Here is a 13,130-nt window from a genome sequence, read left to right as displayed (position 1 = left end):
GGGTATTTCATCTTGGTTTGTATATTTTTGCTATTTTGCTATCTACTAATGATAAAGAAAACATAATATGTTTCAAAGGTTTTATATATTGACCAAAAATAATAGCAGTCTTGTGTTCCATATGTTTTCCTTTAGATCACTAAATTAAAGAGATTTAATTGTAAATTATTTTTATTTTTTACTATAGGAAATATCCAGCTGCATGCCATTCAATCAGTTAAGGAGATTGCTATCTATCTAGGTACTTTTGGTTTGTTGTTTTTTTTTGTTTTGTTTTGTTTTTTTGCCGTGCAGTTCACAGCATGCTGAGGAATGTCTTTATCTTCAGAGCACTGACCGGGACACTTAGGTTTAATATATTTTATTTCCGTCTGTCGTCATGTCGCTGTTGAGCGAGAGATGAGATGAGCGCGTGTTGTGCGCTTTTACCCTCCCAAGTGGCCTTTCTCTCTGGCTGTGCCTCTGCAGGGTGCAGGCCCAGACGGTCGGTCTTTACTTCATAGCCAAGGTGCACAGTCACAAAATGTATGGATGTAACTCTCTGATTTAGTGTTGGACCTCCACTGAGGTGAAATGAGGGTTGAGGTGAACGTTACAAAGCGTTTTCATTTTTGCAGCGAGGTCACAAAGGACTGACTCAGACAGTTTAACAGCAGCATCTCACTCTCCTCTCTCTGGACATGGACTAGAGAAGCATCTACTTACACTGTAATGGAAACACACAGCTCTGCTGGCCTTTGTACATGAACAGGATTTTATAATGAGGTGTTCATCATATTGGCAATAAAAAAATATATGATTTCACATCAGTGTGTATTTACTTGGCTCACAAAAACGAATGTGGACTCTTCAGTCCAGATATAAGTTTTCAAAGCAACTTTTCTGTTTTCATTTCTGTTGCTGCTATGAGCCAGACCTCAAAACGTCTATTGGATGGATTTTCACATTCATGATCCCTTCAGGATGAACTGAAAATTTCAATTTGTCTAAAATGTCAAGTATTTACTGTATGAATTTATTATTTATGAGTTACTCCTAATGTGGAAACAACGATATAACTGATGTCTGTGGTTCAATTCTGGCCTGTGGTTTTTGATACATGTCAAACCCATATTCTCTCTCCCTTATTTTTATTTTTATTTTATTTTTTTACATCAGGGCTAAAAACAGGCCTCATGAAGTTGTTGTACAGTAGTTTGTTATAGTGTGCTATTCAACAGTCAGTACACCTTTCACATCAGGCACAAACATTTCAAGGCTTATACGCTGTAATCAGTGCCTTTACTACTGAAAAGCGATTTAAGATAATAGCATCTTATTAACTTTTGTAATTATGTACTTGATGGGTTTTTCTAAACACTTATTAGCCTATTAATGCACCATTTAGCCTACTTGGGACTAACTTTCACTAATGAATTATTACAAAATACAAATTGACAAACTAATTTGCCTTTAATAGAAATAATGAGTTAATAACACCTAGAAGAGCATAACAGTTGTGAGAAACACATCCATGTGAGATCCTCCAGGCCTATTACTGCAAACCTGATGGCTTTGAGGGGTAATGAAAAAGTGCTAACAATGTGTTATGCTGGAGGAGGATTTTCTTCAACCTGGCAACCTGAAAGTTGCTCTGGTGATGTTAATAAAGCCTCAGTAAATGCTGCCGTACCCAGGTCTTTTCATGTGTAATGAATAGATGTTCAAGGTTTAGACTGGGACAGTTTTAATGCTTGACAGAGAAATAAATTAAAATCTTTACAGTATGACGTGGCCTGACGTACAGCATGACGTGTGTGAGTCATCAGTCATGAATCATGGCTGACTGAGTGTTGACATTCGATCAGGTGTGTCTGTACGTTCTCCCGGTGGTGATGACGTATCTCTCAGAACGGACCACGCTGTTGCCGAATGGTTGAATGGTTCGAAAACCCCGGTTACCATGGATACCCTGGAGCGGAGGAGAGCGGGTTAACAGAGAATTCCATGTCAGTGACATCACGTTTTTTTCCCCCTTTCTCCTGCTTCTTCGTGGCTCAGTGTCTGAAACCAGAGACTCTCTTGTGTCTTTCACACGCTGCTCGGACCGGGACAAGAAAGGCTTCATTGTGCACGAGGAAACGCCGCCGGACGGACGGACGGCTCGTCCACTGATGCAACCCCAAACACTTCCTGTAGCACGCGGGCGTGGCTCCACATTTCATTTGACCTAAGTGTCTTTGCCGCTAATTTTATTTGCATGGATGTGAAGCTGCTTGTCTCATCTCACATCACATTTAAGAGGAAACTGAGATGATGTGAATGCAGCGAAATAGTCTCTCCAGTATTAGTTTAACACTGCAGAATACTTTTTCCAAATAGCCCAATATTGTTGCTCATATTTCCAAATATTGACCCAGAAATGTAAAGAAGATAGACATTCAAGTATCTATTGAAATATAACTTCTACGATGAAGCACTCTGTTAATAGCCTAAATCAGGGGTGTCAAACATGCGGCCCGTGGGCGAGAACCGGCCCTGCAGAGGGTCCAATCTGGCCCTCAGGATGAATTTGTCAAGTGTGAAAATTTGAAATTGCACATATTTTTATCAATAAATTTCAGGTGGTTCATAATATGTTTTGTAAAAGGATAGTTCAGTAACTGTAAACATCTTATTAATGTACTAAAACAGAGGGAAATCTCAATTTTTAAAATATATTTAAAGGTTATTATGCTATTATTTTACTGGTCCGGCCCACTTGAGATTAAATTGTGCTGTTTGTGGCCCCTGAACTAAATTGAGTTTGACATCCCTGGCCTAAATGGTTCACATGGCTGTGTCATTATAGGAATAGGAACAGTTCAATACTTATTACTTCCTAGACATTTAGAGGAGAATTGATTTGGCTCTGGACAGCAGAAACAATCCTAACCCTTGGCTAATACTATATTAGACATTTGAATACAGCAAGTATGGCAACAGCAATATCTTTGATTAATGTTAAACATAATTGACTCAAAAGATAGAACAAAAAAAAAAAGACCCTTATATTTGGTCAATAAAATGTTGATGTTTTAAACTTTTTAGTTTGTTTTAAACTTCTGGGTTCTGAACCTGATTTATTAATTTAATTCCACTGTGTTTTTACTCTGCATATGACAGTAGCCTACATTTGTTGAACTCTTTCCTAATTAATGTTGCCTCATAACTGCCAGTGGTAAATAAGCAACATTTTGCCACCACAGGGGAGTTTTCCCCCTCTATAATATGAGGGCATGTTAGTATGTTACAGCAGTTCCTGCTGCCCCTAGTGGCAAAAAGGTCAGTCAATAAACAATAAAGTAACAAATATCTAACCCACTTGCTTGATTTATGGTCAGGTTGTTGTAAGCAGATTGAATGTTTTCAGCCATAACTGAGAGTCAAGTATTAATAAATAAATACTTTATTAATAAATAGAATTGACAAATTGAGAAATAAATACATAACATGTTCATGTTCTGTACAAAATGTACACATCAGTCATTATCTGCTACAAGAGCCTCACAGGAGAAGTTGTAATTGTTGACAAATACATGGCTAATCAATTAAAACCATAGCTACTTACAAATAAGTTACAGTGTGTTATACACATTCAGTTTTTGTTTGTATTCTTATGATGTGAAACAGCTGAGTTACAGGTGAATTGGAGAAAAAGTAAATCTTAGCTGATACCAGGGTGTATCAGGGCCCCTCCCAGGGGCCCCTCAGGAGCGTCCAGGTTCATAGAGACGTCCCGTCACACAGCAGCTGGTGAGACACCTCACCCTCTCTCCCTCTCCTCTCTCCCTCTCTCCCTCAGAAATGGGCGTCGCCTGGTCGGGCTCTCTGCCTACTCCCAGTGTTGGACACCTAAACACAACACACACACACAAACAGCTATATAAACACACCCTGAAGCGAACTAAACACTTACACTCTTTAATTCATTCTCAAACACACACCAGAACACACATAACACTCCTCTGCAGTCACTGAAATGTTCACACAAAGAGACACACAAGGCCACAATGAGGTGTATTTACACTCTGACGCAGGTGTTCTGACCAGTGTTTGCATTAATGGGAAGGTGTTTGGCACCTGTGATAAGGACAGTTAGTCGATCATTGCCATGTAGCCCAGCGGTCACCTCCGACTGTCATGGAGGCGTCCAAAAGAGACACTGTCCTGACCTCTAGTGCTCTAGTTACCAGACCAAGAGCTGATGCTCTTCATTTTAAACACTGTTTCAAATACATGTGATGTAAGAAAAGAAAATCATTTATAGTGTGTGGTTGAATTGAAAGTCTTTATTGTCCACTGCCGTGGAAATTCATCTTTGGCCTCATACAAGATAACTATTGTGTGTGTGTTTTCTGTAAAACGCGTTTTATTTCATGTGAGAAGGGCTGAAGATTTGAAAGGCTACTCTTGAATTATTGGTGAAACACTGGCAGCACATATAATTATTATAATATTATAACCACATCAGATAATACAGTATCATGTCCCATAATGCATCTATTACTCTATTAGTACTTCTTGTTTATAAGACAAGAAATATCATTAGCTGTGGATTTCTTCATAGGTGAATTAGTACTGTAAGTTGATTGTCATAATAGTGGTGGAAGATAAAAACCATGCAACTCAAGTTTAATCAGGTTCTTTTTGTAAAGCCTGATATCAGATTTAATGTCGCAGGAGATCCAAACCCTGCACCAGCTCCTCTGAAAAACACATTAAAAAGTAGCTTTTTTTCATATTTAGATTTTATTTCAAATTAAAGATCTAAAACTTTATATCGTTTGAGAAGGTAAGAGTCAAAATAAATAAATAAATAGATAAATAATTAATAAATAAATAAATAAATAACAAAAGCAAGGAAGCTATACACAAAGCTGTTCTCTCTAGAAGCTGATAGTTTATGTGATGTAATATTGCTTATTTACAATTGTACACTCATCCAAACTGGGGATGATCAGCAGCGTTTCCACTGGATGTGAAAGTGTTTTTTGTTTTTTTTTAAGTTGTTGAATGGATTAAATAACAAAACTGTAACATTATCTAATCTGGCGAACAACAGTCAGATGCGTCTCTTTTTCTTGTAGGCGTTTAAGGGAGCTGAGCCGCAGGAGCTCACCCTGGCTGCTGGAGCTGAACTTGTCCAGTTCTCTTCGGTCCTGTTCCACAGCGCCTCCTTCTGGACCCTCAGCCTGAGAGAGAGAAAGAGTTGGAGGAAAGAAGTTAAGACAACTTCAATATTACTGTTAATAATCTTCTTCATGTTCATTTTTAATGATTAAAACTGAATAACATGAGATCATTTAAATCATGAATCTGGACAGAAAAGAGAAAAGAGGAGACCGCACACTTCAGCTCCCTTATGTGCTGATTTATTTAGCACATCCAACAACAAAAGGACAGTACCGTTTCGAGCGTACTGCTTAACGTTACTGTCCTTTTCAGACTCTGAAGAAGAGCAGTACGCTCGAAACTAAATAAATCAGCACATAAGGGAGCTGAAGTGTGCGGTCTCCTCTTTTCTCTTTTCTGTCTACATTTATGTTTGAGGCCAGCACCTTTTTAAACTGGATGTGCGCGACCTTTCTACTTTTTTGTAATCATGAATCTGGAAGAATAAGTCTAGATGAAATATATAGAATAGTCATATGAAGAAATCATCTAATATGTTTCTAAAACTGCTAAAATGTAATAAATATGATGTATTAGGGGAAAAGTCAGTTATAATGCAGGGAAGGGGGATTGAGTCTCTGGTCCTCTTTTGATATTATAATATTAATCATATCAAAATCTTACATAGGTAACAAAATGTGATATAATTTTGATTCGATCTAGCACTATACGAAAGGTCAGAGGTCATAATAACACAGTAGTAAGAACGTTAATTCCTTCTTGTGTATAATAAAACTGCTTTTACCTTTGGACACAGCGGGTACCAGTTGAAGCACTGGGACTCTTTGTCCTCAAGTCTCCAGCCGTCCAGTGGAATAAGGACCTCGCCGAGAAACACCTTTCTTCTCAGGGCTCCTGAATGCCACACGGAGGCCTGCAGTCTCTTTCCAAACAGCAGGTGGCGCTCTATTTGAAACTGTAAAAGCAAACAGAGAGAGATATATATGTGAGATAAATATGATGCAACAGCAAAAAATCCAAATAGTTACATAAATACTTCAGTTTTTTTCTTACCTTCAAAAGCTCGTTATAATCTGGATCAGTCGTGTTTTTCTTCACCGCCGTCTTCATTTTGCCGCTCTTTTCCGGAAGCACGTAGAGTTTGACGTAGCTACACGCAGAGAGATAACATGTACAGGATGCTGAGGTTTTGATTGGTTATCGCACATCAAAACAAGGTCATACAGTAGGCCTACGTGATGCATAGGCTATAGGGCGTTTACTTATCATACTTACGGGTTACACTTCCTCCTCTTGGCGTCTCCGTAGGCCAGATTCCTGCAGCCGCCGACCCTGATCTCCAGACGGGAGGCGCTGGTGTTGTAGGCCAGAGCCAGCTCCAGCTCTCCGGCCACGTTGATGCTGTCGAAGAAGCCGCAGTCTGTGCTGATGCTGCTGCTGCTGCCCTGAGGGAGCGAGAGAGAGGACCAGGCTGCGGCTTAATATTTCACTTCTGAGTTGAACTAGGACGCTGAAATTATCTCATCGCATCATCTATAGTTTGATATTTCGACCACACAGGATGTTGCTCGTGGTTTCAGCTTGTACTCACTCTCTTTCCTCCTGAATACTCAGAGCCGAAGGAACTTTCTTCTTCTGCCCCGGTGGAGGAGCCCTCGTGGTCGCTGTCTTTGTTCTTCTTGAACAGGTTTGGAAGACTTGGGACTTTGAAAAGCTGCAGAGAAAAGAGGGATTGTGATTAAGACTGATAAACAAATGCAATACCAGCTACATTATCACTCACTACTGAGGCTTGAAGTTGCTATTCCACCTTCCCACCACTAGGGGGAGGTAAATGCCCTAGTGTGTATTGTGATAATTCTCAAAAAGAAAATCCATCTCAACCTGATCTTAAGAAGCGTGGAGGGAGAATAAAGCAACCTGTCTGTTGCAAATGACACAACTTACATAGGGTTGACTTCCTGTTTTGCACACAGAGCTGATATGACTGAAATGAAGGCAGGACAGAGACAGAGAGAGTGCTGCAGACTTACATGAGCTGTTTTGCTGATGTCGGTGTCAGACAGGCTCTTTTGGGTGCTGTAGATGAAGCGTGGCCCTCTCTGGACCTTGTTGTCCACATGGTCCACCTTCAGCAGGTCGTTTTGAGAAGTTGAAATCCCTGCGTAATGGAAAGCGTTAGATATAGCTATTCAAAATTTCTGAAGAAAAACCCATGCTAGTCATTGCAGCCCCTATCTGTTATCTACAACATAATCCTGCTGATGGTGGCAATGTTGTGAGATCAGAGGCGGGTTTTTTTCTCTTCTATTTATTATTGCAACATATTATTTTCAGGCGAGTTTCCTTTGCGGTTATTACTCTGCATGTATTCGCCTTATTGAGAGAGATCAGATGGAGATAGTGATACCAGCAAAAAGGAAGTGATGTTTCTCACACACGCTCACACTCCTTGATGTGTTCACTGCTGCACCGTGGATGAAATGAATCTCCACTAACAGTGATAGTTTTATCTGATGATTCGTGACAACTTACTTCTGATGTGACTTGTGAACGAGACCATTAGATCTTCCACTGACTTGGTGAACGGTTTGGCGCTTTTCAGATCCTGCAGAACAGAACCAAACGTTATTAATGATCACCACTTCATGCCATTTAAACACTGTTATCATGGAGTGAGGCAGGAATTATGTTGTCAATTTACCCCAGATCTGCTCAGAAACTGATGCTCCATATGGGGTGGGGGAGTGGGAGGCACCACTGATATATGACTGTGGGAATACAAGAATAAAAAAAAGACATTTTAATTCAAGTTTCATCCTCAAATTTTGAGTTTACTGAATCAAAAACAGTTCAATGTGATTAAAATGAACACATGAAGATTCATCATACCTCAGCACATTGTAGGTCTTTAATAGCGTCTCTCCAACTGTTTCATATTTGTCTGTAAAGAAGAGAAATCAAAATGAATGATGCATGACAGCACGTGTTTGAAAGCCAGATGAGCAGGGTCAAGAAGATGATGTTGATGATATCAGCACGTGAATATACCAAAGTCCTTCCAGGCGTCTCTGAATATACTCACTCATGTAAGGCAACATTTGACACGTAAAATTGTATTTAAACATCTTCAGTGGTCAAAGACGCCAAAACATACGATCAAATATGGCCACTGTGTCTCTTATACTTTGTCACACTGTAAAATGGCCGTGCTGAATAATTCAGTAACTTCTACATAACTTGGATCATTCATATTTTATTATTCAGTGTTTTTATAACTGGGTGATATCAAGGGAGTATTAATAATTAATAATAAATAACAGTAAAAATAAACAAAAGAAGCCGATTGTGAATACGTGCAGACTAAGTGTTGTAAACTCACCTGCGCTCGCTGGGAATTTCCGTGCCTTCTCCTCTAAGAACCAGTCTCCAGATCTGATCTTCACCTCCCTGGGAAGAAGAGAGACATTATTAGAAAATGAAGCATGTGCTATTCTTCAACACGGTTGTTTATTTTTAAAATCTTTTACCATCTTCCTTAAACTGACAGAGATTATTTTTAACATGCTTCAGAAAGTAAAAGCCTGGGGCACAGAGAACTGTTGACCTGTGGTTAACCATCATAACCTGAACACATCAGTATTTTTTTTTAGGTAATGCTGTCATCTAATTTCCTATCAAAGATATTTTAAGTCTCATGGATTGAGCATGTCATCCTGCACCAACTGATTCTGGTGGTGGAAACAACTTGTAAACACAACATTGGCATGTGTCATCATCATCACTCACTCTTTGTGTGACTGTGGTGAAGTTCTGAGGAAACTTCTGCATTATAGTAATAATGAATAGCATGGGGAAACATGCAGAAGTTACAGAAAGACATTAGTTTTCATTTGGAGATATGTCTCTGGACTCTTGATCAATATTTATCTCTGGTCTCTAACAACTCCTGAAAGAAATATCTGAATTTTCAGCAGCTTTCTAGTCACTAACTGTGTCTGTTTTCTGGGGACACAGTGGATTTGAGGGCTGTCCACTGTGGCAGAAAGCCACATGAGGAGAAGGGCAGGACCTAAAGTGTATTCTAATTGTTATGTCTATAAAATATAAGGAAAATAAAATGCAGTCTCCCAAAGTGAAGGTGGACATTCTCAAATTTTAGAACATGGCACCAAAGATCTTTTCTTTTTATGGTCAATTGTCAGATTTGAGAGGATCTACAGGTCCAGATGACACTTTAAGTCCTGTCCTTTGACATTGTTTTCAAATTGTCATCTACAGTAATATCTTGATAAGATCCAAAATGCCACACAAAGCTGCTTAAAGAAGAGATTTAAGTTAAAATTTCAGATTTAAGGAGGCAGAACAAGAGCTGACGCAAATGACTGAATTGAATTGAATGATGAAATGACTGAGTCTCATTTTCAAAGAGAGTGAAATCCAGAAATTGCTCTTTGAGAGTTGGACATTTCAAAGTATGAAGCGACAGGTATTGTCACTTTCTTTCTCTCCACTGACTCGTGCACTGTTACAGTCATTTCACGCCGTGATTTCAGCCCCACCGACTCAAACCCCCTTCAGGTCTCTTATTTGCATTAAACAGGTGGTTTGGCATCGTTCCTGTACCTGTAGGCGTGGCAGACTGTGCACTTCCAGTACCCCGATCCCACGCCCACGCGGCACCTGCTGCAGATCCGGTGGCTGCAGCCTCGGCAGACGGCGCCCGAGTTCCAGACCTTTCCCAGAGGCCTCTGGCAGCGGGCGCAGGTGCGCTCGCCGTACTGCCGGCAGTAACTCTTGGCACCTCTCCTGCGAATCTCCTGGAGCTCGCACTTCATCCTCCTGTGGCGAGAGAGAGACACACAGACAGAGAGAGGGACATTTAACTTGCTGCACACAAGTGGAACAAAATACCAGCAGAACTGAAATCAGCCCCAACTGTAAGCACTTTTAAATCCAGGTTAAAAACATTTCTCTTTTCACGTGCTTATAGCTGAGAAAAACTTAAAACTTTATCTATTTTCCTTTATTTTCCTTTTATTTGCTCTTGCTTTTAACTCTTTTAGTGTTTTGTTTGTTTTTATTTATGCTTTTATTTATGCTTCTTTTTTAAGGTTTTGCTTTTATTCATGCTTCTTTTTATTTATGCTTCTTTTTTAATGTTTTGTCTTTATGTAAAGCACATTGAGTTGCCTTGGTATGAAATGCGCTATATAAATAAAGATGCTTTGCCTTGCCCTGCCTTGCCTTAACTTCCAGTTACCTCTGTCGGTGCTGAGGTGACAGGACCACAAACACCATTTAAATCTTATTCACATGATGAACGCATTATCAGAAAGAAACTAACACTGGTTTTGGTTCCAGACCAAAAATACACGTTTCTCTGACCACTTTCAGTTTTGTTGTTATGATGAGACCATAATTGATGACTGACAGCAGGTATTGTATTACTGCAGCATCACTCAGAGGGAACTCCTGTATTAAATGTATGTAAAGGACTCACCTGATCCTGTCCTCCTCTATAATCCTCAGCTGCTTGTCTCTCCGAAGAACCTCCAGGACTCGCTCCCTCTCCAGAACTTGAAGCAAATTTAAATCCATCTTTTGTCGTCTCTGCTGCTCATGTGTCACTGTCTCTGTCTTTCTTCTCTCTGTCTGCTTGCTCTGCTTCACCGCCTCCTTTTTAGTTCCTGTCTCCTCCTCCTCCTCCTCTCTGCTCTGAACACTCCTCCTTCACGGGGACTCGGCATCAAAACCCCCTCCTCCTGAAAGAGTCAAAGATAGTGACATGTAAAATCCCCTCTCCTGTTCTTCGATGTCCTCAGAGGCTCCACCTGCGTCAGTCAGAGCAGGATGTGGACCTCCTGAGCAGATAAGCTTTTGAGTTGTAACGTTTCCACTTGGATGATGAAATGTATTCTTCCCTCTAAAGGCAAAGTGAGGAGCTACAAATCTGCCTCCTGATGACGCAGACAGTCAGTCAGTCAGTCATGCAGAGTAAAACCATGCAGTGAGTGCACTAAAGGATCTGTTGACACTTGAACCAAACACGCATTTCTATCTCAATAGAACAGGACATCACACACCCGCTCAACACCTACCTCATCCCCCTCCCCTCAGGACCAAGATACAGGGCACTGAGGTGCAGAAGGGCTCGCTTCAGCAGCAGAAGCCTAATACCGGCCGTCATAGCGACCCTTAACAAGAGGACAAGATAACCTGGCCAGAGTGTAAAAATGTGTGGCAATGTGTTGTAATCTGTGTGTGTTTGTATGTGTCTGGTGAAACGAAATGTGAAGAAATGGTCATGTGAAAAAGAATTTAAAGTCTAAAGTCTAAAATCACTGTGACTTTTGAGCAATATTTTAAGCTCTGTCCTCACAACTCATGTCTAGCACGTGTTGTCATCTTCCTGTGCTCTGTCGTGCCAGCCACACGCCTTTCAGAGCTCTGAAAGAAAAGAAAAACCCAAACAAACACCACTTCCTCAGCTGCAGGAAGAGCGGTGACGCTTCACTGATGCCAGCGCTGCAAATCAAACCAAATGCCAACTCCTGCATTATTGATGGCTGACGTTTGTGTCTCTGTGTTCTAGTTTCCGTTTCTTTTCCTTTTTTGTTGAAGGTCACTAGACATATTACTAAATAAGTCTATTTATTAATTAATGAATCCCAGTCAAACAACTGAAAATCCATTGTTAGCAGAGGAAGCTCATGGTTCTGTGGAGAAAGTAGGATAGATGTCTGTTTTCTCAAATGCAATCAGACTGAAAAGATTTATCTTAAAAGGAATAGTTCATCAATTTGGGAGATTAACTTAATCCAGTGGTTCCCAACCTGTCGGCTCAGTGTCAGTGCTGCAGGTTTAACCATGAAGAATAAACAAACACTGTAAATGAGTTTAAAAAAAAACAAAAAACCTATTTGCTATCTCTGTATAATTGAATGCTAAAGAATTACATCCATATGCATAATCTATTCAAATTTTTCAGTGATAACTGTTATAAGCACTGCAGCATTTTATAACTTTACTCATCATACTCTTTATTATACATCATGCCAATGATCATGGATTTGCATTTGTTCTTTCACATACTGCCCATAGCCTTTCGATCTATAACCTTGCACTATATTATATTGTTCTGCATGTATTGGTTTTGTTGTGTATTATTGTCTACTTGTTGTTTCTGTAGTGTTGTATGGATGTCTCGAACTTTGTCCCCTTATGCATTATGACCTTTGTGACCTTGTTTTGTGTATTTTAATGGCCTGAGGTGTCTTTAACATCATGCCGGAGGACTACAGTTGTAAACTAGCCTTTGACTAACACTGACAGTTACAAAATGTCCATTAATGTGCACTGCCATCTAAATAAATAAATCAGTCATTGGCCTTAAAATAAAAAGTGGTCTCTGTAGCCAGTGGGAAGGGGTTGGATTTGAGGTGCCAACATATATTTTAGATTTTCAATTGAGCCCTGAATTAGAAAAGGTTGGAAATGCCTGGTTTAATCACTTTATTGTAGAGTGAGATGAGAAGATTGATGCCATCACCAGGGCTGCAGCCAGAGCCAGCAGGCGGTTAGCTTATAGCTTAGCTATCTCATTTATCTTAGGTTAGCTAACTGTAAAAACAGGAAAACATCAAACTGGCTAACTGTTTCCCTCCTGATTCCAGTCTGTATGCTTCAGATTTACCACAAAGTGACATCCACCCTCTCCACTCATTCTCGGCAATAAACAAACTTGATGTATTTCTCCAAAAATGTCAAAGTTTTCATCCTGTAAGTGGGTCTCATTCATTTCTAAATGGTGCAGGTGAATCTGTAGCAGACAGATGAAGCTCTGAGAGTAGAGAGTAGCTGAATCTGAATGAGGGGCCTGTGGTGGGAGATAAGAGCCTGTTCCTGTCACTATCCAGAGCTGCCAGGAGGCCTGAGAAAACAATCAGCTGTAATTAGGTGTGATGGCTCACAGA

General features: G+C 40.1%; 1 protein-coding gene across 2 annotated transcripts; it reads right to left on the bottom strand.

The window, feature by feature from the left end:
• Positions 1 to 3,414: 3,414 nt before the first annotated feature.
• sytl3 (synaptotagmin-like 3) lies at positions 3,415 to 10,854 on the bottom strand. 2 transcript variants are annotated; one of them, XM_085771153.1, is made up of 13 exons: positions 10,658 to 10,854; positions 9,781 to 9,996; positions 8,537 to 8,604; positions 8,047 to 8,098; positions 7,859 to 7,925; positions 7,690 to 7,762; positions 7,188 to 7,315; positions 6,746 to 6,868; positions 6,430 to 6,599; positions 6,208 to 6,304; positions 5,939 to 6,109; positions 5,141 to 5,213; positions 3,415 to 3,873 (listed from the first exon to the last, which is right to left on the bottom strand). In XM_085771153.1, the coding sequence occupies exons 1-13, from the start codon at positions 10,753 to 10,755 to the stop codon at positions 3,854 to 3,856; spliced, it is 1,356 nt and encodes a 451-aa protein (XP_085627279.1). In that variant the 5' UTR covers positions 10,756 to 10,854; the 3' UTR covers positions 3,415 to 3,853. The 2 variants fall into 2 exon arrangements, with proteins under 2 accessions (XP_085627279.1, XP_085627278.1); XM_085771152.1 differs by lacking the exon at positions 3,415 to 3,873 and having other exon boundaries at positions 4,376 to 5,213.
• Between the last annotated feature and the right edge of the window lie 2,276 nt (positions 10,855 to 13,130).

The sequence above is a fragment of the Trachurus japonicus genome, chromosome 24, assembly GCF_045865225.1.
Source record: "Trachurus japonicus isolate A0001 chromosome 24, Traja_1.0".
Taxonomy (NCBI): Eukaryota; Metazoa; Chordata; class Actinopteri; order Carangiformes; family Carangidae; genus Trachurus; species Trachurus japonicus.
The sequence above is the reverse complement of the archived record's forward strand: the minus strand, read 5'-3'. Positions and strand labels throughout refer to the sequence as shown.